This window comes from Acanthaster planci, linkage group LG08 (genome assembly GCF_054643075.1).
Source record: "Acanthaster planci isolate LZ-2023a linkage group LG08, COTS_SCS, whole genome shotgun sequence".
NCBI classification, from domain to species: Eukaryota; Metazoa; Echinodermata; class Asteroidea; order Valvatida; family Acanthasteridae; genus Acanthaster; species Acanthaster planci.
Genome location: NC_141784.1, coordinates 10,606,277 through 10,628,891, shown reverse-complemented (window position 1 = coordinate 10,628,891; position 22,615 = coordinate 10,606,277). Strand labels below are relative to the sequence as shown.

The 22,615-nt window shown below is 43.0% G+C and overlaps 2 protein-coding genes across 4 annotated transcripts in view; one reads left to right on the top strand and one right to left on the bottom strand.

Annotated features, from left to right (window-relative positions):
• The first annotated feature begins 18 nt into the window (after nt 1–18).
• LOC110989230 (methionine--tRNA ligase, cytoplasmic-like) lies at nt 19–17,518 on the top strand. Of its 2 annotated transcripts, none has more exons than XM_022253463.2 (17): nt 19–241; nt 2,537–2,627; nt 3,163–3,244; nt 3,831–3,950; nt 5,147–5,413; nt 5,901–5,992; nt 7,180–7,296; nt 7,841–8,044; nt 8,701–8,902; nt 9,832–10,173; nt 11,072–11,189; nt 11,613–11,826; nt 12,524–12,760; nt 13,375–13,558; nt 14,230–14,307; nt 15,039–15,158; nt 15,674–17,518. In XM_022253463.2, the coding sequence occupies exons 1-17, from the start codon at nt 139–141 to the stop codon at nt 15,866–15,868; spliced, it is 2,766 nt and encodes a 921-aa protein (XP_022109155.2). In that variant the 5' UTR covers nt 19–138; the 3' UTR covers nt 15,869–17,518. The 2 variants fall into 2 exon arrangements, with proteins under 2 accessions (XP_022109155.2, XP_022109154.2); XM_022253462.2 differs by having other exon boundaries at nt 5,898–5,992.
• The window catches only part of LOC110989226 (macrophage mannose receptor 1-like), a 30,954-nt gene continuing 25,515 nt past the window's right edge, over nt 17,177–22,615 (bottom strand). The window contains exons 38-42 of one of the 2 annotated variants that reach the window (XM_087140209.1): nt 22,181–22,352; nt 21,176–21,433; nt 19,264–19,428; nt 18,501–18,551; nt 17,177–18,067 (exon numbers count right to left, since the gene is read on the bottom strand). In XM_087140209.1, coding sequence (XP_086996335.1) covers nt 17,850–18,067; nt 18,501–18,551; nt 19,264–19,428; nt 21,176–21,433; nt 22,181–22,352 — 864 coding nt within the window. In that variant the 3' untranslated portion in view covers nt 17,177–17,849. Of the gene's footprint in view, nt 18,068–18,500; nt 18,552–19,223; nt 19,429–21,175; nt 21,434–22,180; nt 22,353–22,615 lie in introns of both variants that reach the window. The other variant, XR_015426187.1, reaches the window with a different exon arrangement.

Below are 22,615 nucleotides of genomic sequence, written 5' to 3'. Positions count from 1 at the left end.
GTGGAATGAAGGTAACGTTTTGGAAAAACCCCTCTGACATGACTCTGGCTCGGCCGTCTGGTAGTACTAGTGGTGTTATTTTGTTTAAAAATTCTGCTTTTACTGCTTGGTTAACGCGTTGTAGGCAACGTTTCCAGGATGAAACTATTGACAGATAAAGGGAATCAGCACTGTCTTAAGGCTGTTATTGCTGCATGTCTTGCAGGGGTTAAACTGGACGTGGAAGAAGTTGAAAACACGGGTGAGGATGGAAGCATGGAGGTACTAGGTAGAAAAGATGGAAGACAGTTATTGATGCAGGGGGAGAGTTACGCCAGTAATTATCCCCTACAGGGACTTGTCACTAATTGTTAGCCAGCAGAAAGCAAAAACATGTCCAGAAATGTTCAATTTAGGAGGGAAAATACAAAGTCGTAGACTGAGAAAACACAATTTTTCATACCAATGTATAAGGTTTGTGCATGTGCAAAGTGTCAAGTGATGGCCGTCAATAAATGGTTGAAACCCTTTTTCTGTAAGCAGTGTGGGCTTAGCTGTTGACTGCCATTTTGCTAGTAATAATAGTATTTTGCCTTAAACTACAGATGGCAATTTTCAAGATTCTAATTTTTTGTAGTTTAGCCAAAATGCCCTTGTTGTAAAAATTTTATGGTCAAATACTACTGCTCTTAATTTTGAATGTGTTTTACAAGAGGCTTGGATGGTATAGTGTGCGTGTTGATGGTGTGTTGACGATAATTTGTAAATTGTAAGACCGGTGATTGTTGATGTAAATGTACCCTAACATGCGTAGTAAACATGCCTAACCACACTGTTCCTTGCTAACGTGGCAGCTTTCGAGTCAACTCGTACCTTGGAAGACTCGTACCGCGGGCAACTCGTACCTAGCCTGGGCCAACTCGTACTTTGGGCAACTCGTACCTTGAGTTAAGACCTCTTGTACCCTCATGCTATCAGTTCAGTTGTAACTTTCTTCCTCTGCCTTTTCAGCATGTTTAAGATCAGATTTGACAAACATGTCTAGGAAAAATCTTCATAAATCTCCCATAGGGATCTCAATTCAGTGCCAGCATGATTTTCTGCGTAGTGCCTGCCTGCGGGCGTTTGCACTGTCAGTTTACGTGACGAATGTCGAACTACCCGACCGTTTTAATACCAACTTGACTTCTTTATTGATATTTAGGGGGGGACTTTACTAAACTCTAAATTCGGGGGGGGGACTTCAATTTATTCTAATGGCTCTGGGAAAACGTAATTGGACTTTTTCATTTTTAGGGGAATGATGGCTTTGTTTAGTACCTTTGCAGCGGGGGTTGGTATACTTAAAAAAACTTGTTATCTTGATTTCTTTTGGATATGTTTCTGGTCTCATTTTTTGGGGGGGTGGTTACCTTATTAAAATTCTTTTTGGGGGGGACAAGTTACAACTGACATTACTTTATAAACTCTGAAGTAAATGAAAACATTACATCACTCGAACATCACGATGGACTGCACGGTGAAGATTCCGAAATGAACGCAACAATGGCTGGCCATGTTGACTAGCGTCAGTTGTCTGACGGCGCGCGCACACGTGCATGACCTCGACGCATCTCACGTTAATGTAGGGAAGGCAGTGTAGCCAAAATGGCAAATTAGGTGACGAACACATGACAAAGAAATCAAATTATTGTTCAAGTTAATTACGTTAATAATATGCTTTGAGGAAGCTCTGATTTCTGTGACGGTATGAGTTGTCTTTACTGGAGGTACGAGTTGTCCATGGTATGAGTTGTCCAAGGTATGAGTTGACCTGTTCCCACGTGGCACACTTTGATTTTTGGCCTCCAGTGCCTTGCTAGAATGATATTTTTTCCCCAAATTTCACAATACTATTGTCAATAGGAGAAATTTCATCAACATTCCCATTCTCAAATCTTGAGTTTCCCACTAAATAGCTGCTACAAAGTTTCAGTCAGATTCAGTTTTTCTGATTTTGACCTGATTTTTCATTTTTATTTTGTTTGAAGTGTACAATGAAGCCTTTCAAAACTTTCAACCTTTCAAAAAAGAAGAAAATGAACTGACAGACTTGTAGTTGGGTATGTGAGTGAAGGTAAAAACAACTCATCAGAGTTTTATCAACTTCAAAGAAAGTCTTATATTAATGAGGGATTTTCTTAGATGTGTTAAAGTGTGTGGAATTTGTGACCAATTTCCAGACGCCACTGTTTTTTAATTTTGGACGTTCACCGAAATTGTTTGCAAGGGTTCAACTACGTGTACAATGAAGACAATGATACCAGCATTTAAAATCTGGAAATCCAGGTTTACCATAACAGTGTTTTTACGTGGAAAATAGGAAAATGGTATTTGAAGGGATACCTTTTGGCAAACACAAATATATACCATGGACCCTACGCTGCTGTGGGTCCCTCAAAACCTCTGGTGATTATTTCATGGATATTTCAATTTCCTCTGATCTCACCCCTGTGTTGTCTCTACCTTGTTTCCTACACATATGTACATGAATTGCTTTGTTCTGCTTTGCCTGTAGATCATGTTGTGCCTTACCTGAGGAAGAATCGTTTGCCAGTTCTCAATCTGGGCAATGGAGATTTCATTTTTTCTGCAAACAGTATATGCAGGTGAGTCGTGAATGTCAAACAAGCTGAGGGTTCGAGTCAAGCTTATTTTTTTTTAATTCTCAGAAGCTGTCAGAAAGCACTGTGCATTTTATAGGACGTAATAAGCCCTGACCTTGACCAATAGGAAGCACAATTTTCCAAGCAAAGGCAGCTCCTTTGGTCGGAACTGCACTTTGCAAATGATTATGAAATGCACCCATTATGGGCATGTCACTACCAACAAAATGAACACTCACGACCAACATGGCTCTTTTCAACCGATGAAGGGGTGCTTCTGCTCAAGGCGGATAGTACTTTCAACATCATGCTGGTCAAGACCCAACCTCATAAATGTAATAATGTGATCCCCGGTCAAGTTATTAACATTGTTGCATGGTTTGGCTATAAGAATGAAGAATTCTCGGGCCCCTTGTAAAAGCATTGGATACTGAAATACCGCTTTGAATTTTTGTGTGAAGGAAAAGTCCCATTGTACCAGAATGTTATTTGTCATTGATGAAATACTGACAGACATGTGAATGCTATCATGTGCCAGGTATCTGCTTGCCCAAGGTGCCTTGGATGTTGATGACACACAGGTGGATGAGTGGCTGGAGTGGGAGGCTACGCAACTGCAGGTGCGCATGTTGGATATGTGGTGCCTTTTGTGCTGTTTGTATCGTGTGCGAATCATGTGGAATTCAAGGCTACCATACGTGGCCATGGTTGACATGCATGTTTGGATTAGGGTTAGTTTTCGTTAACGAACATCTTGGGATGTGTTGTCGCAGGCATTTAATTTGTCCAAGGCCCATTCCTGTCCTCTGTGTCAGCAAAAATCTGTGCCTTTTGTTTTTACCATCTACAGTTTCTGTTCAGTCAAGATTGCAAGGATTTGTGTTTTATTCCTCTTTGCACTTACAAGAAACATTTGAAATTGTTCCAGTGTGTGCGCGTGCTTACCCTTGAGGACATATGTAATTTTACCCTGGCCACGGGATTGTGTGCTGTAGAAATTGAATCAGAAACTGCTGGTGAAGATTGAGACCTGACAAGTATCAATTTTAAATTGCGTTTCTTTCACACGTACCAGAATGTAGTGTCCCAGAAAACCGTGGGCCCTCTCTGATCGTAGAGTTACAGGTTGCAGTCCTGATGTTTGAAAAAAAGGGTTGTCATATTCCACCCTCTGACTCCTTGAGGTTTCTGCTTTTCTGTACTCAGCCCGTGCTTGGATCGTTCTTGGCATTGTTATACGGGAGTGGCAAAGCCAACGCCGACTGCTTGAAACCGTTGCTGACTCACCTCAACAGTTCCCTGCAGGGAAACCAGTATGTGGTTGGGGTAAGACAAAGAGAGGGGAATTCAGTCAAACAGAGTTGGCATCACGACTCACTCCGCCCTAAAAGGGGGAAAGAGTAGAATCTTGAGAGATGTACTCGTAATGAATGTCTGCCGTACATGCATGCTAAATTTGAAACAGGTTTGGCAAGGGATTGGTGAGGTCATAGGGGGGAGGCAGATTCCATGCCCCTCCCATCCAAAAGTGTAAGAGGGCAGGGTGAACCGTATGTTCTTACCGAAGGATGTTTGAGTTCGAGACCTAATGTGGTGACAGCACTGGCTTCTGTGACCGAGGGCCGGCCCAAGCCTGGCCCAAGCTTTCCCCCTTGCATAATGCTTGAAGCCTTTTCCAGATGGAAAATTTTGCCCATCTGTAACACCACAATGTGTTTCACATTTTTTTTCTGAAATTAATTCAGATTTGAAGTGAGGGAAAGAAGTGGAACCTCATTTACATGTGGGTGTAGTGTGTCCCAGTCTGAAATCTTGAAGTAGACCCCCAGGATTTAACGTCGTCCAGTCTTTTGAAGGCTTTTGAGAAGTTTAAGATTCGTACCGCCTAGACACCGCACATTGCAGTCTAGGGTATTACCACATATGGGCATAGTGACCTTTCCTATACTGATTGAGCAATTTTTGTCGACATTCAATTTTGAATATCTCAAGTTGGCAACAACAAATTTTAAATCCCATCGGTACTAACGTGTTTTAGAACTTCTAGTTTTGTTTGTAGTCAGGTTTTTTTTGCACAGCCAGTCTAATTTTTGTAATTGAAATTTGTCGTTAGTGTTTTTGTTCCATATGCTCCAACATGTAGGAAAAGCACCCTGTAACCTAGAAACATCCATGCAATCCATTGTAGGCCGCTAGAACAAGCCTTGTGATTGGTCAGATTGCACAAGATTGTAGCATAATAGGCTGTCCAAATATGGTAATAGTCCAGACTGCATTGGGCTTGATATCTCGGATTTGGTCAAGTATGGAGACTGTGAAGTTGTATTGTACATCTTTAGATTTTGGAGCTAAAGGGCTTATGCTTAGCAAAGACACCTAGCCAAATGTCCACCTGCTGATGGATATATTGGCCATGTCTTTGCCATCCTCAACTTTAATCATGACAGTTCAGTGTACACATAATTTTGTTTACACCTGTATTTTGAATGTGCATAGAAAACATTCTCTCCTTGTGCTTTCAGAATGGCTTATCAGTGGCAGATATCAGTGTCTGGTCAGCCTTGTACCCAGCGCAGGCCACCAGGTCTGATCTCCTCCCCGCCTACCCCCACGTGGAATCCTGGTTCAGGGGCCTCAGCGGGCAGAAGGCGTTTGAAGCCAGCGTTGCTGTGGTAACCCACAGCCAGGGAGCCGGCAGCTTCAAGGCATCCATTTTGGCCCAGCCCATTGTTCAGATGCCCGTTGGGGATGCCAGGACGGCAAAAGACGAAGAGTCTGCCAACACCGAGGTAAGAGGAAACTTTGTCTTGAATGTAAAGTCAAAGACTGCTTGTGCACGGTTGCACTTACAATCTCTTACACAACATAGCTGTAACGTTAACTTTGATGAAATATTTAAGGCATGTCCAAAACAGGCTTTCAGAACTGTGGCTGCGTCTGTTGTCAGAGTGATACCTCAAAAACTGCCTGTTTGTAGTTACTCTTATGAGTACTTGCATGGAGTCAAACTTTGTAGAGAAAAAATCTGGTCATGTCCAAAATGGGCTTTCAGGGCTGAGGCCGCACCTGTTGTCAGTTTTACCCAACTGGGTGAAGACATAGATCTAGACCTAGTTAAGGGACAGCATGCCTGGAAGTTGGAAATGCTCGCTTACAATGAACACTGTTACAGGACGAAACTGTCATCAATATGAGAGCATTATTCCCAGGGACGTTTTGAATGTATGCTGTGCGTTTGTATCAACGATGCTTTTTGGTTGCTTTTCTGTCAAGCAGGACGTCACGAGTGACGAGATTGAGCGTGCCAGGCAGGCTTGGTTGCTCGGTAAAGCCGACGCACCAACGCCGAGGGCGAGAAACCATCCGCTGTAAGTGTAGACCTTGCCTCTCACCTTAACTACTTCCTGCCGGGTGCCTGTTGAATATGCAGTGCCTACATACTGGCAATTTTTCAATATCTTTGCTTTTCAAAAATTTTCAAAAACTTTTTTCTTTTTTCCTGAATGCCTAAACCCTATTGAGTGACTGTCTGGTGGCTCCTCTAATCTGACAGACATCATCTATTGATGCCCGAGTATTTCAGCCAGGCCTGCCGCCTTTTTAAAAGAGCCCCGATTGTGTGGTGATACATAAGTTTCTTTTGTTCCCAAAACTGGCGCAGTGCGCTGCTGTTGTCTTTTCAATTCGGGCCAGGTTAGTGTGCAGTGGTATTGTATCGCTCATCGTAGGAGTGCTGAAGTGCTTTTGTCCCAGGTGGTAATCCGCTCGCGCTGAATGCCACAAACAGTGGTATAATTTTTCAAAACAAATGACGGATTTTCTCCGCTATTGACAACTGAAAAATATTTGCAATTCCCAGCAGCTCGGTCTTTTGCTCTGAGCACGGTCTTTTGTTACAAGGCCCAGCTCTTTTGTCCGATTTCGTGCACCCTGGCTATGCATACAAACCCAAGGCACCCAAAACCGGGTTTCCCGGCAGCATATGATTAACGGTGCTGAAACAGTGTAAGGTGTGGATCTTGAATCAAATTGAATTGTAGTCTTGTGGCAGCTGGCAGGCTTGCATTCTGAGGCCATTTGGTCTTGAAATGGTTGACGTGTTTCAGGGCAAGATTTCTCCCTCTGACTACTGCTGTATGTTGTCGCATTTGATTGCGGTTTTAGCCAGTGTACTGTAGAGATTAATGTTGTGTGCATTCCAACTTTCCATCCCTGCCTCATCCCCGACCCCTCTTACTTCACATCACTTGTCACGGCCCTTACCCTACCTAATATACCATGCCCCTGCCTTTCCCCAAACCCCCATCCTTCCCTGTACACCAAGCCCAAGTACCCCCCATACCTAAGCACTACCCCTCCCTATACCCCTATCCCCTGTCCTTCCCTGTACCCAACCACGACCCTTCCCCATATGCCCATTTCTCTACCCCTTCACATATACCCATCCCTTACTCCTCATATGCTCAGCTCCTTCCTTCTTTCGTGCCCTCGCCTCTGGCTTATATGAGCCCCTTTTTTCCCGAAGTCATCTTCCTCGTTTTTCTTCTTTTCACAGTCTTCCGGAGAAGGATCGGCGCAACGTCTTGATCACCAGTGCCTTGCCTTACGTCAACAACGTCCCCCACCTGGGCAATATCATCGGTTGCGTGCTGAGCGCCGACGTGTTCTCAAGGTGCGTGGTCTCATCATCCAGGGGCTGCCGTTGAACCTGTGGTCAAGAACCCTTCCTCCCTTCCGCCACGAAAATACACAACATCCCCTGCCCGACAGGGGCTGGGCTTAACACAGGCATCTATGGGAATTGGCTTCAGCCGCTAGCTGTTGGCTTCCATAAGTGACCCTGTTTTATTCAGCCGCAGCCACAACTTTCAGACATGTGCCTTAAAGTCCAACAGAAGAACCAGCGAGGGTTCTTCACTCAATTCTATGCTGGTCCGCCTCTCTTACTTTTAGATGCAGTTGCCCAACACTGATGCAACTGCACAGCACCTGTTTGATGGTGTTCAGCATAGCCAAAAAAAATGGACAGTTTAGTCGCACAATGGCATTGCTGACACAGTTCCTCAATCTTTACTGTATTGGCATTTTTGTATAGACTTTTGAAAATTTGATCAAGACATTGGCATTTTAAAGATGACTTTCAACCCATTGTACCCTTCTTGATCTCCTTCCATTTTTCAGGGTTCTGTCAAATTTGTTTTTTTTCCCTGCTCCAGATTTTGTCGTTTGAGGAACTACAACTGCCTGTACATCTGCGGGACCGACGAGTACGGGACGGCCACAGAAACCAAGGCGTTGGCCGAGGGGCTCACCCCCCAGCAAATCTGCGATAAGTACTACCGCATCCACTATGACGTCTACACCTGGTTCAGCATCGACTTTGATTATTTTGGGAGGACGACAACCAAACAGCAAACGGAGTACGTGGAGAAAATGAAAGCGAAGGCCAAAATTCGTGTGAATTATCAGGGCTCTTAGTGGCATTTCTCGTGCGCATCTCAGATGTAATACTCAGAATATTGCTAGGTATATCACGTCCCTACCTATCCCCAGGAAATCTCAGGTTGTATCACAGACTTTCATTTCTCACACTCGGAATACCCTGGGTAGTGCCACACACCTTTAGCTTGGCATTAAGAGTATCTTACAGATGGTGAGGTATGTTTTCAGTCATCCAGTTAGGTACAGTGGTGTCTGTAATTTAATCAGCCACCAGATCTTACGCTTTTGGTTGACAACATTGCGCCTGAACCTTTCGATTTTGTAAGGCAGTTGAAGACCGCCTTCAAAGGCCACGTGTCAGATGGCCAGGGAGGCGTTCAAAGGCCGGTCCCAAGAAAGTGACAGATAAAAACTGTAGCCTGCCCTTTCTCATGAGTGAGAGTTCTTTTCCTGAGATGACTTCTTTGATGCCCCATCTTTGTGCCCGTGTTCCTCTTTTGTCTAGGATGACGACTGTTTTGTACGCAAAACTTTGACCCGATTCTTTTGAGATGTAAGTTCCTCATCAGAGCTTTTGTTTGTAGCTTCCAACCTTGTCTTGTCTCAATTGTGCTTTTCTGTGTCGTCCTTCCAGGATTGCCCAGGATATTTTTCTCCGTCTCCACCAGCGCGGCTTCCTTCTCAAGGACACGGTGGAGCAGCTGCTGTGTGTCAAGTGCAATCGGTTCCTGGCTGACCGCTTTGTGGAGGGCACCTGCCCCCTGTGCTACTATCCCGACGCCAGGGGGGACCAGTGCGACAAGTGTGGCAAACTCATCAATGCCACAGAGCTCAAGGTAATCACTCAAAACAAATGAAGTTGAACGGGTCTGTGAATGTTGACAAATTCTTGGATTTGAGTGTCTTGTCCCAAAGTGGCCACTGTTGAACTTCATTGTCAGTATGTGGTGTGCACACCTGAGTCAGCTGAAGGGTTGAAATGAGCCTCCCACTAGTCCGTGGAGAGACACTGTATGTTAGAGTGGAACTTGGAGCTGTACGTGGCCTGCATTTTCACAGCGAATGCTCCGTGGCAGGGCCTTTGAGTCTTGCAGATTGCTAGTTTGTATTGAGAAATACTGTACAATTGACGTTGAAGAGAGTCTGCATTTGTGGCTTTTGAATAAGGGAATAAATATGTGGTTGGCCAGTTTTAAATATGTGTTTAAGACCACCTCAGGAGAATGGACGCAGCGAGGGCATTATCAGTGTTCAGTCTCCTGAGCCTGTCTTAAACGTTAGTTTAAGACTGGCCAAGCACATCTTCATTCCCATTCATAAATACCTTTTGTAGTTGGAGTCAAAAGAAGTCAATTTATGATGGATTTCCAACAATTTTGTTCTAGAATTTTACTTTCATTTTCCTGAACACCCCAATCCATTTTGTGGAATATTCCTTGTGCAAGTTGTCCAAGACTCTCTTTATATGGACTTGGAACATGTGTTGCAAGCCGCATGCACACAGACTCTTGACCAATCAGAATCGATTAAACTGCCTTGTATCCAGGTGCCAGTGCTTGATTTACGCAGCGGGCATTATCACTTCTCAGTGGGCATTATTAAATGTTAATACACGGTCAAGTTGCACGTTGTTGAATCAGGAGACTGTTTTAGGCATTTATGAATATGTTTGAAAAAGCAGGCTAATGTACCTTGCCTCTTTCTAAAGTCGGATTTTTGGCCCAAAATAATACCTTGGTCAATAACAAGTCAATATTTTACTCAGAAACCCCGCTGCAAAGTCTGCAAGAAGTCCCCCATCATCAAGAACTCGGAGCACCTCTTCCTGGACCTGCCCAAGCTGCAGCCCCAGGTTCAGGCCTACTTCGAGCGGGTGGCAGCAGCGGGTGACTGGACAGCCAATGCCAAGTACGTCACCTCCAGCTGGCTGCGGGATGGCCTCAAGCCCCGCTGCATCACCAGGGACCTGAAGTGGGGCACCCCGGTGCCCCTGGATGGCTTCCGGGATAAGGTGTTCTACGTCTGGTTTGACGCGCCCATCGGCTACCCGTCCATCACAGCCAACTACACGGACCAGTGGGAGAGGTGGTGGAAAAACCCAGAGGAGGTAAAGCTGTTGGGGGAGTCTGGAGTAGGAAGGGAGAGTGGGGCAGATAGGGGGATGTTTGACCAAAGTTGAATCAACTTTTACCTTGGATAAATATCATGAAGGCACTGAGCTCAGAAAGTTTGCTCAGAAAAGAAACAAGTTACCAGCCCATATTTTATACAGTGTATATTGCCGGTGACCGGTACTACCCTGATCTTTGCTAAGTGTAGCTAGATCTTTCAAGCACTATTGCCTGTGTAGCAGCTATGCAGAGTTGCACTACTGAACTTTATTTCTGGGAGTTCCATGTTTACTGGCACTGTGGGGTTACTAATGAGAACTAGGGTGTGTAGGATGCTGTGTGCTTACATGCATTGGTTGGAATGGCACAAAGTATGGGCATCTTAATTTTCATCAGAATGTGCATAAAACCTATGGGTAAACATGAACAAAATGGTGTATTTTTCATACATAGTATAGCATTGACTAGGTGGTACATATTTGATTGACAGAATGGTATACTTACTGCCTTGAATAAGTGGTATAGTTACAAGCTATTGACTCATTTACATTACATTGTTCATTCTGAGTAGCATGCGGATGACGATTAGAACAATTGCCCTTCTTGAGTCAGCCATCTTGAATCACAAGCAAGGTGATCCCTGTACACATTTCCTAAAATCATACAAATGGGAATGAAGTTGATGGCATAGGTGGCAGATTATGCATTACCATCCTTGTGCTCAGATGGGTAATGCCAATATATGGATAAACCTCACGACACCTGTTTTCCAAACAACAGAAATTTCCAACAAGGCTGTACCTGTAATTGTCACCAAACAGTGTCTGCAAATGTCTGCATTTTTCCCCGAGGGGGCGGTATACATGTAGTACCTTTTTTCTCCTTGTCTGGAAGGTGGAACTGTACAACTTCATGGCCAAAGACAACATCCCATTCCACAGTGTGGTGTTTCCCTGCACGCTGATTGGAGCTGAGGACAACTACACCATCGTCAATCACCTCATTGCAGCTGGTACGTTTGGACTTTATGACGATTACTTTCGAATGTAGAAATGCTGGATTGCATGATGGTCCAGGTTGATGTACCTGTACTCTCTTTGACTTGGACCTCTATAAGCGTCAGTTTGCATCTTGTTTTTTAGCCTTGGCTTGGCTTTCGTGACAATCAGCAACAGGCCTGAAGCTCATTGAGGCTTCGGAATTACTCGAGCACACTAACGTATTTTCAGCAATAATCAGTCAGAAGTACTGGAGAGAAGTTGATTGTTCCATAAGTTTTGGTAGTTCCAGGCTACTTACCGAAAACCATTAAGCAATGACTTCAAACAGATCTTGCATCATAGACAAAACAGAATTTGAGTGTGTAATGTCATGTTTGAAATCGATTGAACTGAAGCCACAAGACGTCACCAGTACTGTTAATTTCCGATTTCAGAATACCTGAATTACGAAGACGGCAAGTTCTCCAAGAGCCGGGGGATCGGTGTGTTTGGCGACATGGCCAAGGACACAGGCATCCCTAGTGACATCTGGCGCTTCTACCTGCTGTACGTACGCCCAGAGACCATGGACAGTACCTTCAGCTGGGCAGACCTCATGGTGAAGAATAACAGCGAACTGCTGAATAATCTTGGTAACTTCATCAACAGGTGAATTAAATTAAAAACATTCAAAGTGATAGGTTTTTTCGGGGGGGGAGGTTACAAATAGTTCTGAAGTTTTACCAAATTTTTGTAATGATTTTAAGAAAGTGCTCAGTCGACTCTAACAGTCTGCCCTCTTTCAGTAGCCTGTAACTTTTATTTTTTACTTGCAAAGATTGAGTTATTAATCTAATTATTAAATTAGAATTAAATCGTAAACAGAAAAATTGTCAACGAAGTAGGGCATGTGTTCTGTTGAGTGATACCTGTGGCCCTCTTTCGCACTTTTGTCTGCCATTGAACATCTTGATGTTGGACTGTGTGCACAGGTTTGCCAACCTTTCAATCTCTGTGTGGGTCCTGAGAACAAAGCAGGTCAACATGGTGTAGTTTGTGTCATCCTTATGTGTCTGAATCGTTTCCACACAAGGCTTCCCTTTCTCTGAAAAGAACAGTGCTAGAGGCAGTTAGGAGTTAGGGTTGCAAAACGAAGAGGTACGGCCAAGGGAACCGTCAACATAAATTGTTCATAAAAAGGTTTTGGGGGACCACCCCTACGCAAAAGTGTTCATTAGTGATCAGATTCAGGGAAAATGGAAATTAATTTAAAATGCAAATAAATTGTTTGCATGACTTCTGTTTTGTCTCTTAAAATAGGACCCCTCTGAAAATGAACCACTTTTTCACTCATCTTATTGAAAAGGTCCCTGACATTCCTCGAGAAGAATTTTGGCAGTGTCGTCCCCGAGATGACCCTGGAGGAGGACGACGAGCGGTTGCTGGCACTGGTCACTCGCGAGTTGACCTCCTACAAGCAGCTGCTGGAGAAGTCCAAGATCCGGGATGCCCTGCGCCACATCCTCAACATCTCCCGCCTGGGCAACCAGCACATACAGGCCAATCAGCCCTGGGTGCTGGTCAAGGGTGGAGACAAGGAGAGGTGAGTGGGAGGGATCAGGCGTCGGCAGCAGTCTCGTGAACTTCGCCTGCAGAATGTGACTGGGTTCATCTTCCAGTATTCCACCTGGTGATGAGACCTCTAGGTGGACCTCTGCGCGTGTAAGCAGGGAGGTCATGGGTTCAAATACCACTCATGGAAGCCTGTTCCTTCAGTCGTTGTCTACAATCCTCGGGGTGAACTCTGCACTTGTAAGCATTGGGTCATGGGTTCGAATACCACCTGAGGAAGCCTAGTCTTTCAGTCTTTGCACACATTCAGATCGAATGTGTCTTCAGTCTTTTTTTTTTTTTTTACTTTATCAACAATAAAAAACTGACCTAATTAACCTTTAATCAGTTTTCCGTTGACCAAAAAGCTCTTGCCAAGCAGGATTCAAATTTGCAATTTCCAAGATAATGTACCAAAACTCTTCCAGAGAAGCCATTTATAATTTTGTTTGCTCCTCTCTCATAGTTCGTAAGTGTCTGTGTTCAGCTCACACTCAGAATAAAGGCAGTGACAGATATGGAGGTTCTAACCCTGCTTGTGTCAGTTTCCATTGTCCCTCCTGAAACTTGCTTTATTTTCACTTTGGCCCCCTTTTTCTGCTTCAGAGCCAGAGCGGGCGGCGTGATTGGCCTGTGCACGAACATCTCCTGCCTGGTATCCACCATGCTGCTGCCCTACATGCCGGTAACCAGCCGCACCATCCAGGAGCAGCTCAACGCTCCGCCGGAATGCAACGTCATCACTGAGAAGTTTGTATGCTACCTGGAGACAGGCCACAAGATCGGGACGGTAAGTGAAGATGGACCTGGAGAGGTTCTGCTGAGCTCAAACTTGGTTTTGTCCTCACGGTGCTTTTGGTTTCAGCCCACAAGAACAAGTTGTCCCTAAAGAAAGCTAGGGCGATTAAGCTAATTGACCAGGGAATGCGAGAAAAATGCCTCAAATTAGGGAAAGTCAGGGAATGAGATTGGCCCAAAAGAGAAAGTAGTCAGTATGTTATATTCTGACCACATCTGATAATTCTTCGACAACACTGTAGACATGTCAAACTTGAAATAGGTCAAAATAATAATCCTGGAATTTTAAAACATTGTCAAGTAAAAGTGAAGGAATTTAGTTATATTTTCATGAAATGATGCAGAGAATCCTGTAGGATTAATGGTTGAATGATATCATTTTTTACCTGTTGGGTTGAAACCTTTATTTTCAAAGTTAATTTCAAGTTCTGCTCCAACTCTGAGTACTGAATCCCATAAAATCCAACAGCGTGCGTATCCCATCTTTGCGTAATTACCATACTTTAGCGATATTAAAAACCTGGTGTTCTCCATTAATTTCGTTAGAATCTTACAGAAAAGTTGACTACTGCTGAAAAAAGATTTTGAAAATTAACCCAAAGGGAAGACACGTCTGTTGGGATGTCATTTTGGTTTTGACCAAGATTGTCGCTCTTTCACCAGCCCAAGCCACTATTTGGCAAGTTAGAACCTTCCCTAATTGAGAGTCTCAAGAAGAAATTCTCCGGTCAGCAGAAACAGGTGAGAACTTCCTATTTTTTCTCCTCGGGATTTGTCAAATTTAAAAATGTCCTTCTTGGCCGATTCATTCGTTTTAAAGTTCTCAAACTGTGGCCTCTCCAAACTTTCACCGAGCAATGTAAAGAGGTATTTATAAATGGCCATAGTATAAATTATGCTGTTCCCAGAGTAGTGTATTTTGCTCAGCTACATGAAATTACCCGCTAAAATGTTTAGAATTCAGTCATAGTATAAGACAGTCGGATTCCATTCCATTTTTTAATGTGATTTTCTATATCGGACTTTGTATTTCGTAACATTGAGGGTAACAGATTAGGTGAACACATTTTTTGTTTGACATGGGAAAATATTTTCTACTTGATACTAATTCAGAATCCTTTTAGGAGCAAACAATTTTTTTCAAACATTTCAACCTTTTCCTCCATATTCAGTGTTGAAAGTTATTGTACATAATTCTTCATGTCGATGAAACCAAAATTAGAAGTCAATTCTGCAGTGGTACCTCATTTGCAAGCAGGTGGTACACATTCCTCTTACACTGGTAGGCTGTGCGCGAGCTCTCAAGTTTAAGGATTACCTCGCATGTGGTGGCACCGAGTAATGGCGTCTCCGGCATCTCCTTAGAGTAGTTTAGTGCAACAGTAAATGTTGAACATGATACACAACGTAGTGGAAGTTGGTATTTTTTTTTCTGTTGACACGTGTCACATTCGCACTGTCTTATTACACAGGTTGGTGACTCTGGTGACCCAAAAGCAGCACCAGTTAGTTCAGCGCCCGTTGACGGCCCAGCTGCACCGGCTGGCGATGCCAGTGAGGTCAAACGGCTGACCGATGAGGTTGCCAAGCAGGTTAGTTGCTCCTGTTAATTTATATTTGTTGGCACCAAATTTATACCAACTAACCTTGAAACCACCCTCCCTACATGTTGATGATGCGCAGTGGACTGGTCAGCTGACCCTAGAAAGATCGGTGTTTTTTACAGAGAGACCTCTACAGCTAGCAAGCAGGAAGTTATGGGTTCAAGTCTGATCTGAGCACACTGTGAATTACTTTTCTCACAAGGTCATGAACTACGGAGACTGCATGTTATATTTCAATGCTGGAGCAGAGCCATATGTTGAACACAGTGTATACGAATTGCATAAATCAGAAAATAATCAAGACTGCCAAATAACTCTGAAATATCTAACTTGAAAGTATGGGACAGCGATAGTAAAGCTATGAAATCTTTGCTTCCAGAATGCTGTCATTTTTGGCTCTTTGACGAAGTTCTCCTCCGCCATGTCCATAGTGAATAGAAATATTCTTATGGGTAAGGCTTTTAGGTAATAGCAAAATGATCCTGCTGTTGACTCTTTTTTAGGGGAACATCGTGCGCAAGCTGAAGTCAGAGAAGGCCGACAAATCAGAGATCGAGAAGGAGGTGAAGAAGCTGCTGGCCCTCAAGCAAGAGTTGGCACTGACCTCGGGTCAGGACCCGACCCCTGTGGAATCCTCCAAGGGGAAGAGGAAAAAAGGAGGAAAGAAGAAAGAGGAAAAATCAAAAAACTCTGAATGAGATGAACCCGGGTCCAAGTTACCGAGGCATCTGAAGTTGTTATATTGTCAGGTGCAATAGCCATGCCTTCATTTCAGGCCATCGTGCAAAACTTCATCCCTACTTTTATGGGGTTACCAAAAACTTTGGAAAATCAGTAATTTTTTGATCTTGAGTTTTTCCGGCCACTTCATCTGATTTGATGCAAAGAACAATTCAACAAAGTTTCCAAGCAAAATGATGTTTACTTTTTTATGATTGTAAACAAACATTTGAAAAAACTCACTTCATTAACAGGGCAAAAAGGGGACCATACATTATTCTGCATGAGTCAGGATGCGAGCCTATATGTGCACGTAAACAAGGTTGAAAAAGAGCATGTGTACTCTTGTTTAAATGTAACAGTAATCTGAATATTATCTCATGAATTTATGTTTTCACAAAGTGACAAGAATATAAAGATCTTCACGGTTTGCTGTTGTCACGAAGTGAAGGAAAATTTTATCAATGAATTACAGTTTAATGAAGACATTATTTCTACAGGATAGTTTTGAATAGCAGTGAATAAAGCCAAAAAGTGCCAAAATTTCCTAAATCCAAAGTAACCAAGCGCATGTAGTAGAAAGTGTATTGTGAAATGTGAGGATATTTCCCAATGCAGTTATCTTGGATTGTCCATTTTGCACGATACAGAAGTTTTGTCACTTGGTGAAAACACCATCGATTCACGTTATCAGACGGAAGAATCTGACATGTATCTACTGTGCGGATTTCTATTTCGATCATGGAGCATGGTGTAAAGCCTTATTAACAGACTATATTAGAGTCGTCATATTTACCCAGTAATTTTTTTTCCCTCAGGGAAGTTGGACAAGAATTTTTACTTGGGAAAGACTTGAAAAGTGCAGTAAACGATCTGTTTTTGTGAAAGAAAGTACTGTTTGTTTTGACACAGAATGCTTAAATGTGGTCTTAACTTCAGACACCTTTAAACCATTTACAAATACAGAAATGTATAATTTCTTACAGTACTTGTAAGTTGCAGTGGGAAGTCTGTCTTACATGGAGGTATAAAGTTTGACAGCATCTGCTAAGATATTTTGTATGCTGAAGTGAACATCCTGTAGCTTCCGGTTTTGTTGCAATCTGACGCACATTCACGTTTTCTGTAAAACTGTCACCTCAAGTAATATCATTTATCAAAACTTCTTTGCCGAATTGAATTTTTAAGGTTGTAAACTGTGCTAGAATTGCCTTTAAAATGGCTACCTAATCAGACTCTTATTCTGAATACTGATATTTTACATACGCACAAGTGGAAATCCCTAGTTTTCTTCTTGCACTTTTATTCAAAGAGGCTAAATGTCAATGCCCATGAAATTTTTTGTCAAATCCATCAAGTGCACAATTTTGTACTTGATCAAATCAAAAATATGTACTCCAGCAAGCTATCTAATCATTTTGACAATGAAATAGTCAGCGAGTGTTATGTATCGGCCATAATAGTGCAAATTTTGTTAACAATGAAAGCTTTGAAGGTTCAGAACTCAAATTGGTTGAGACTAAACTTTGTGTCAAGTTGCGGAAGGGTTTTGTTGATCAGTTTGTCAGAGAAATGTTTGTATGTTGGTAATTTTCTTTGATGATTAAAATCTGGTGAAACATGAATAATGTTTCTTACCTTAACAATCATTTAAACTATCCAGATGGGACTACAAATTGTTTCCTATGACAAACCTATGATAAGACGCCTTTTCATATATTACATGCAACTTCTAACCGCCCAATTCTCTGGAATTTTACAGACCAAGTATTCATTGACTGATAGCAGGTAACTGATCACTAACAGCGGTAAAAGCTCCCTCAATTTAAAATTATGATCTCATAAGTTGAGAAGGGAGCAACCCTGCTTGCTCCGTTAATGGATTCTAAAAATGGATTACAAATTTCGTCATTTCCTGTGTGCCACTAAAAAGGGATGCATTCCCCTCCAACAGTGCTTTTATGCTTCTGTTACAATTGCGGCTTTATCGGATGACGAGACGTACAGGGCATTGTCAAAGCCCGCCGGCGTCTCTGCAGCAGGTGACGTGGTGCCAGCATCGGTGGCTTTGGCGTTGAGGCTGTTGCGTTTGAGAACAAAGACGACGACCATCGCCACCAGCAGGACAAGGACCAGGATCCCCAGAATGATTCCCACGACGCCACCTGCACTCAGGCCTATCAGCAAAATAAACCCACAAAAATACGGAGTTGCTTCACCAAATTAAGCCCAGTAAATACCTGTACTCATTACGCACTTGAAACACTCATCTCCATGTAATCAAAACTGTTGATTGCTTCTTGGCTATTCCATGCTATACAAATGCTTCTTGGCTATTCCATGCTATACAAACGAGTTCAGCTACACAGCAGTTCTCAATCACCTTTTGGACAGGGTGGAAGAACCAATCTCAACCACTCCGAATCAGTCCAAAAAATCCCTACAAATCTATAGATTTTGGAGTGGTAAATGGTAATATAGGAAACTGACCCCACCTCTGACAGTCAATGGCCCACTGATCTTTGCTTACATGGAAATACGTCGTTTGAGACTTGGCATTTTTGTAATCCAGGTATGTTCGTCGTTTTAGAGATTGTTTTACAATCTTACCTCCGGTCTGTGGTGACTTCGTCACTTGCGGCTCTCCGGTTGAATTTGTCACTAGATGGGAAGGGGGGGATAGAGATTATTGAAATGAGTCACTAGAGCCAATGGCTGATCTTTAAAAGACATTGAAATTATTAAAATCCTTGGAATCTGCAGGCTTGAGGGGTTTTTCTTTTCTTATGAAGAATTCTCCATAGGCGAGAAGGAAAGAAAGTAATCGGTATATTTATTTATCAAATATTTGCACCAAAACCCTAAGGAAACAATACCAGCTAATTAAGACGAGGATGCCAGGACCTTGAGTAAGGCTTTTTGAATTTTTTTTCTCCCCCAACATCATGCTGAACGAGTCCGAAGCCGCATTCGCTTTTGAATTCCCCCCCTACACACACAAACAAGTGTGTATTTGCCTGCAACTGGGGACCCCCTATTGTTCCTCTTTTGTTTGTACTTTAACTTTTTTAGAAGACCACCCATGTGTTTTGTACACAGTTGTCAATCGGGGACCCTCTGTCAATCGGGGACCTTATTGTCCGCTATTGTTCAGGGTCCCCAACTGAATGCAGAAACAAACTCATGTACACACACACACACACACACCAAAAATTACATCCTTTTAATGTGACTGAATTTGAATTAAACCTGAATGTTGTCGGGGATTGCAACCTATGACCCTCAAGCAAAGTGTACCAAGCCCCACCAACTGGGCTATCTGGCTACCCTTACATTTGGCGATAAGTGATTTCTCATTGGTGGTGTGACTCACTCTGTGGCATCTTGCAGACATAATCGGCCTGGTCCGTGCAATGTTCATCATTCCACAGGCCGTACTGCTTGGTGTACATCTCAACACACAGCTCCTCGTTATTGTTGGGTTCACCTTCCTTCCAGTAGACAAAGTCCACCGGCGTGCCATCGGTCCATTCCAAGCCTGGAAGAGTGGGTCACGCACACAGGACGAAAATTCTTTCAGGTACAAAAGATTGGATGGCCCATTTGTATTGCAAACGCAGTCAGTGTTGCAGGCAAGTCTCCGTGAATTACTTAAAAATCTATTTCAGGTCTCCTAGTCTTAAGTGTGAAATATAAATTTTGTAACATCAGATCAAATATTTATGCTGCAAATTTACAAAAGTTGAAAACCTTACAACTCCAGTAAATTTCGCTTCAAAAGATCTCATGCCATTTGCTTGGCTCTCCTTTCACATACGCCTGACGCAGGAACCGACGTTTATGTGAGAATAGTGTGATTTGGCCGGCGACTGACCTGCTCTGGATTTCTAATTTCACGTGAGACTTCAGATTGACACAATTCTTTGAAATTTTTTTACTTTGAAACTGACTCGTGGTGCACTTGGCTGCAACTCAGGCAATGTTGGGATTATTTTGAGGCAATTCAGTGCCAATGGTGCTTGGTTTTCATTGTTTTTCAGAGAAAATGATAAATTTTGGCACTGTTGTGAACGCAGTGATGTTGGAAAACGACGAACATTAACAAATAGTAAGGCCCTTACATTATACAGGTGATTAAAAAAAGGTAATCCAACTTTAAGGGGTTAATACAACCATGCTATATACCTTTCAGCAAGGATCGCGGCATCACTTTAAAGTAGAGATTACGATTGCTAAAATGACACGGGTTTCCTGTCCGGGGCCATGCATGATTGAGCACCATCACCCAGAATTTAGGGTGCAAAAATGTGCTTGGTTCACTTTAAGGCGAAACAAAATCAACACAAATTCTCATTAATGAAAGATTAATTATTCATTTAGCACACATTCATCAACATCCGTCCTGAGTAACCTCTGGTCCTGTTTAAGCTGGTTCCATGTGTTTCATACTTTTTGACACTGGCCCGGATTGTTTTCTCTGATAGTAGTTCTCTGTCTCTGAGCGCTTCTCGAAAAGCATCCTGTGTGGCTTGCAAACTTTTGGTTGCTTAAAATTCTCTGCTCAGTGGTCAGCTGCACCATTGTGATACCAAGCTTTTTTGATGGCCAGAATGGACATGCCAGGCCTTTTGAATAAATCCCATTGCATATTAACCAGGCAAGACATTATTCACAATCAAGGTGTGGCAGTTGGTCAAGTGAAATGCAACGAGGTTTAAGTAGTGAACCAGTGCAGTTTTGGTGCCATGCTTTCAATCCATTGGTATTCACTTATGCAATAACATGATTAGGTAAGAAAGGTGTCAATTGAAAGCTCTTATCTTCAATTTTATTGCTGTGGCCTTCAACATGCTGTGTGAGATGCTATATATCTTTACCCCTTAAAGTTGGATTACCTTTTTTGAAACACCCTGTATTTCATTTTCATGAATTTTTTTTTATTTGCCAACTTTGGTGGGTTTTTACTCCATATTATATATCAAAAAGGTAGGTTGCAAAGATGTCTGCCTGTTACCATGGCAACTCTTACCTGATCCTTGCAAAATCCAATTTTAAAAGAAATCTCTATGATAGAGGGACACCTCCAGCAAAGAAACGGGACTAGAAATGAAGTCCTAACTTACTACCACCGTGCAGTAGGACTGGACTTGTCAAAATCCTTCCTTGTCAGTTTGTCGCCTACAGAATTACCCTTTGCCAACTCCTTAAACTCAAAATCAAATTAAACAAAATACTTATAAATAACTCATCAGAAATACTGGAACGTTTTGAAGGTTCTAAATTACCCTGATTTCCCTTCTGGAGACCAATCCACAGGTTTCCAACGAAGGTCGGATCAACAACGTTCGTAAGAATGAAGTCGTTCTCCTGCTTGGAGTGGATGCTGGCCAACTGCGACCCGTAGAAGCCTTCGCAGTCGGCCTTGGCGTCCTGGAAGGAGCCCATGGTGTAGGTGGGGTCAAACTTGTAGCAGTACTGACCGAAGGCCTTCCAGCCGTCTGGGCAGTAGCCCTGGGGAGGGGCAACCGTGGACGGTCTCTCGGCTGAGAAAAGGATAACCAATGAGAGAAAGGAAGATAAAAGCGAATGTACATCCCATCTCTGCAAGCAACCTATTAGGATATTTTGTGACTTACATTCATACAGCAGCTAACATCGGCTCTGCCCCTCACTCTGCTGGTGAACGCTAAAGTTTGCCCAAAGCTGAACCACCACCTTCTTGTAAGTCAATTTCAGTTTGGAATGCCCAAAATGATGATGTCTTTTCTTTGTGCTACAAACAGAAAACCCAACTGGATACCTATATTATGCACACCACCAGATTTGGGAGTAGGGCTGAGGTTGGCGTCCAACCCCTCTCCCCAACTCGTGGGCTGCTGGTGACACCCTCCTAAAACCAGTTTGTCCCCCAAAGACCAAAATACTTCTGACTATAGACGGCCGCCATTTTGAATTACATATTACTATCACTCTATTATTAAACAATGACCTAATTCTGGTGTCACGAGGCTCTTGACCTTTTTGTTTTCTGGTTGTAACAAGCTAACTGGCTATTTCTGGCGACCCCGGTATAACAATTAGAGCTTGGAGCCTAACAAAACCATCTCCCCTGTTGTAAACTTCCGAGGCTGTGATTGTGATTGTGCAGTCAAACTATATCCATCCCCTGGTCCTCTTGCCCTTGATAAATGGAAAGAAAAATCATGCTTTATGGTTTTATTTGATGCCACGAGTGAACATATGAGATCCGTCTCATACTAGCCGTCGCCTGGCCCCCCGGCTGACCTTACCTGAGTCGTATTTGCACACGAATGATTTACGCGCCGTGCAGAGCGTGTCGTCCCACCGTCCATCCGCATCGGTCATCACACAGCCTTCCCCTGGGCCGCCGGATGGTTCGTTCTCGTCCCAGGCGGAGAACAGCACGGGCCAGCCGTCTACCCAGCCATAGCGATTTGTCGTCTGCGGATACAGATTTTACTTGAGTACTTTTTAATGAGAAAATGAAGAGGCAAAGATATACCAAGAAAGAATAAGTAAGCTTTGAGCTTGTATTTCTATGTAAATCAGTAACAAATTGCTCAAAATTTTTTTCCATGCGCTGTTAATTGATTTTGTCTTTAAATTTTATATTTCAAAAGTGTTTCAAACACTCTCAGGGTGTTCATGTAGAATTGGCTATCAGGAAATTCATGCCTGAATGTCGTCTTTATTTCGGGACCTTA

What these genes read in the sequence shown, in the direction of transcription:
- LOC110989230 (XM_022253462.2), top strand. Translation starts at nt 139, where the DNA reads ATGAAACTATTGACAGATAAAGGGAATCAGCACTGTCTTAAGGCTGTT. An exon ending in GGAAGAAGTTGAAAACACGG is followed by an intron (nt 242 to 2,536) that starts GTGAGGATGGAA and finishes CTTTGCCTGTAG; the next exon opens with ATCATGTTGTGCCTTACCTG. An exon ending in AAGAGTCTGCCAACACCGAG is followed by an intron (nt 5,414 to 5,897) that starts GTAAGAGGAAAC and finishes TTTTCTGTCAAG; the next exon opens with CAGGACGTCACGAGTGACGA.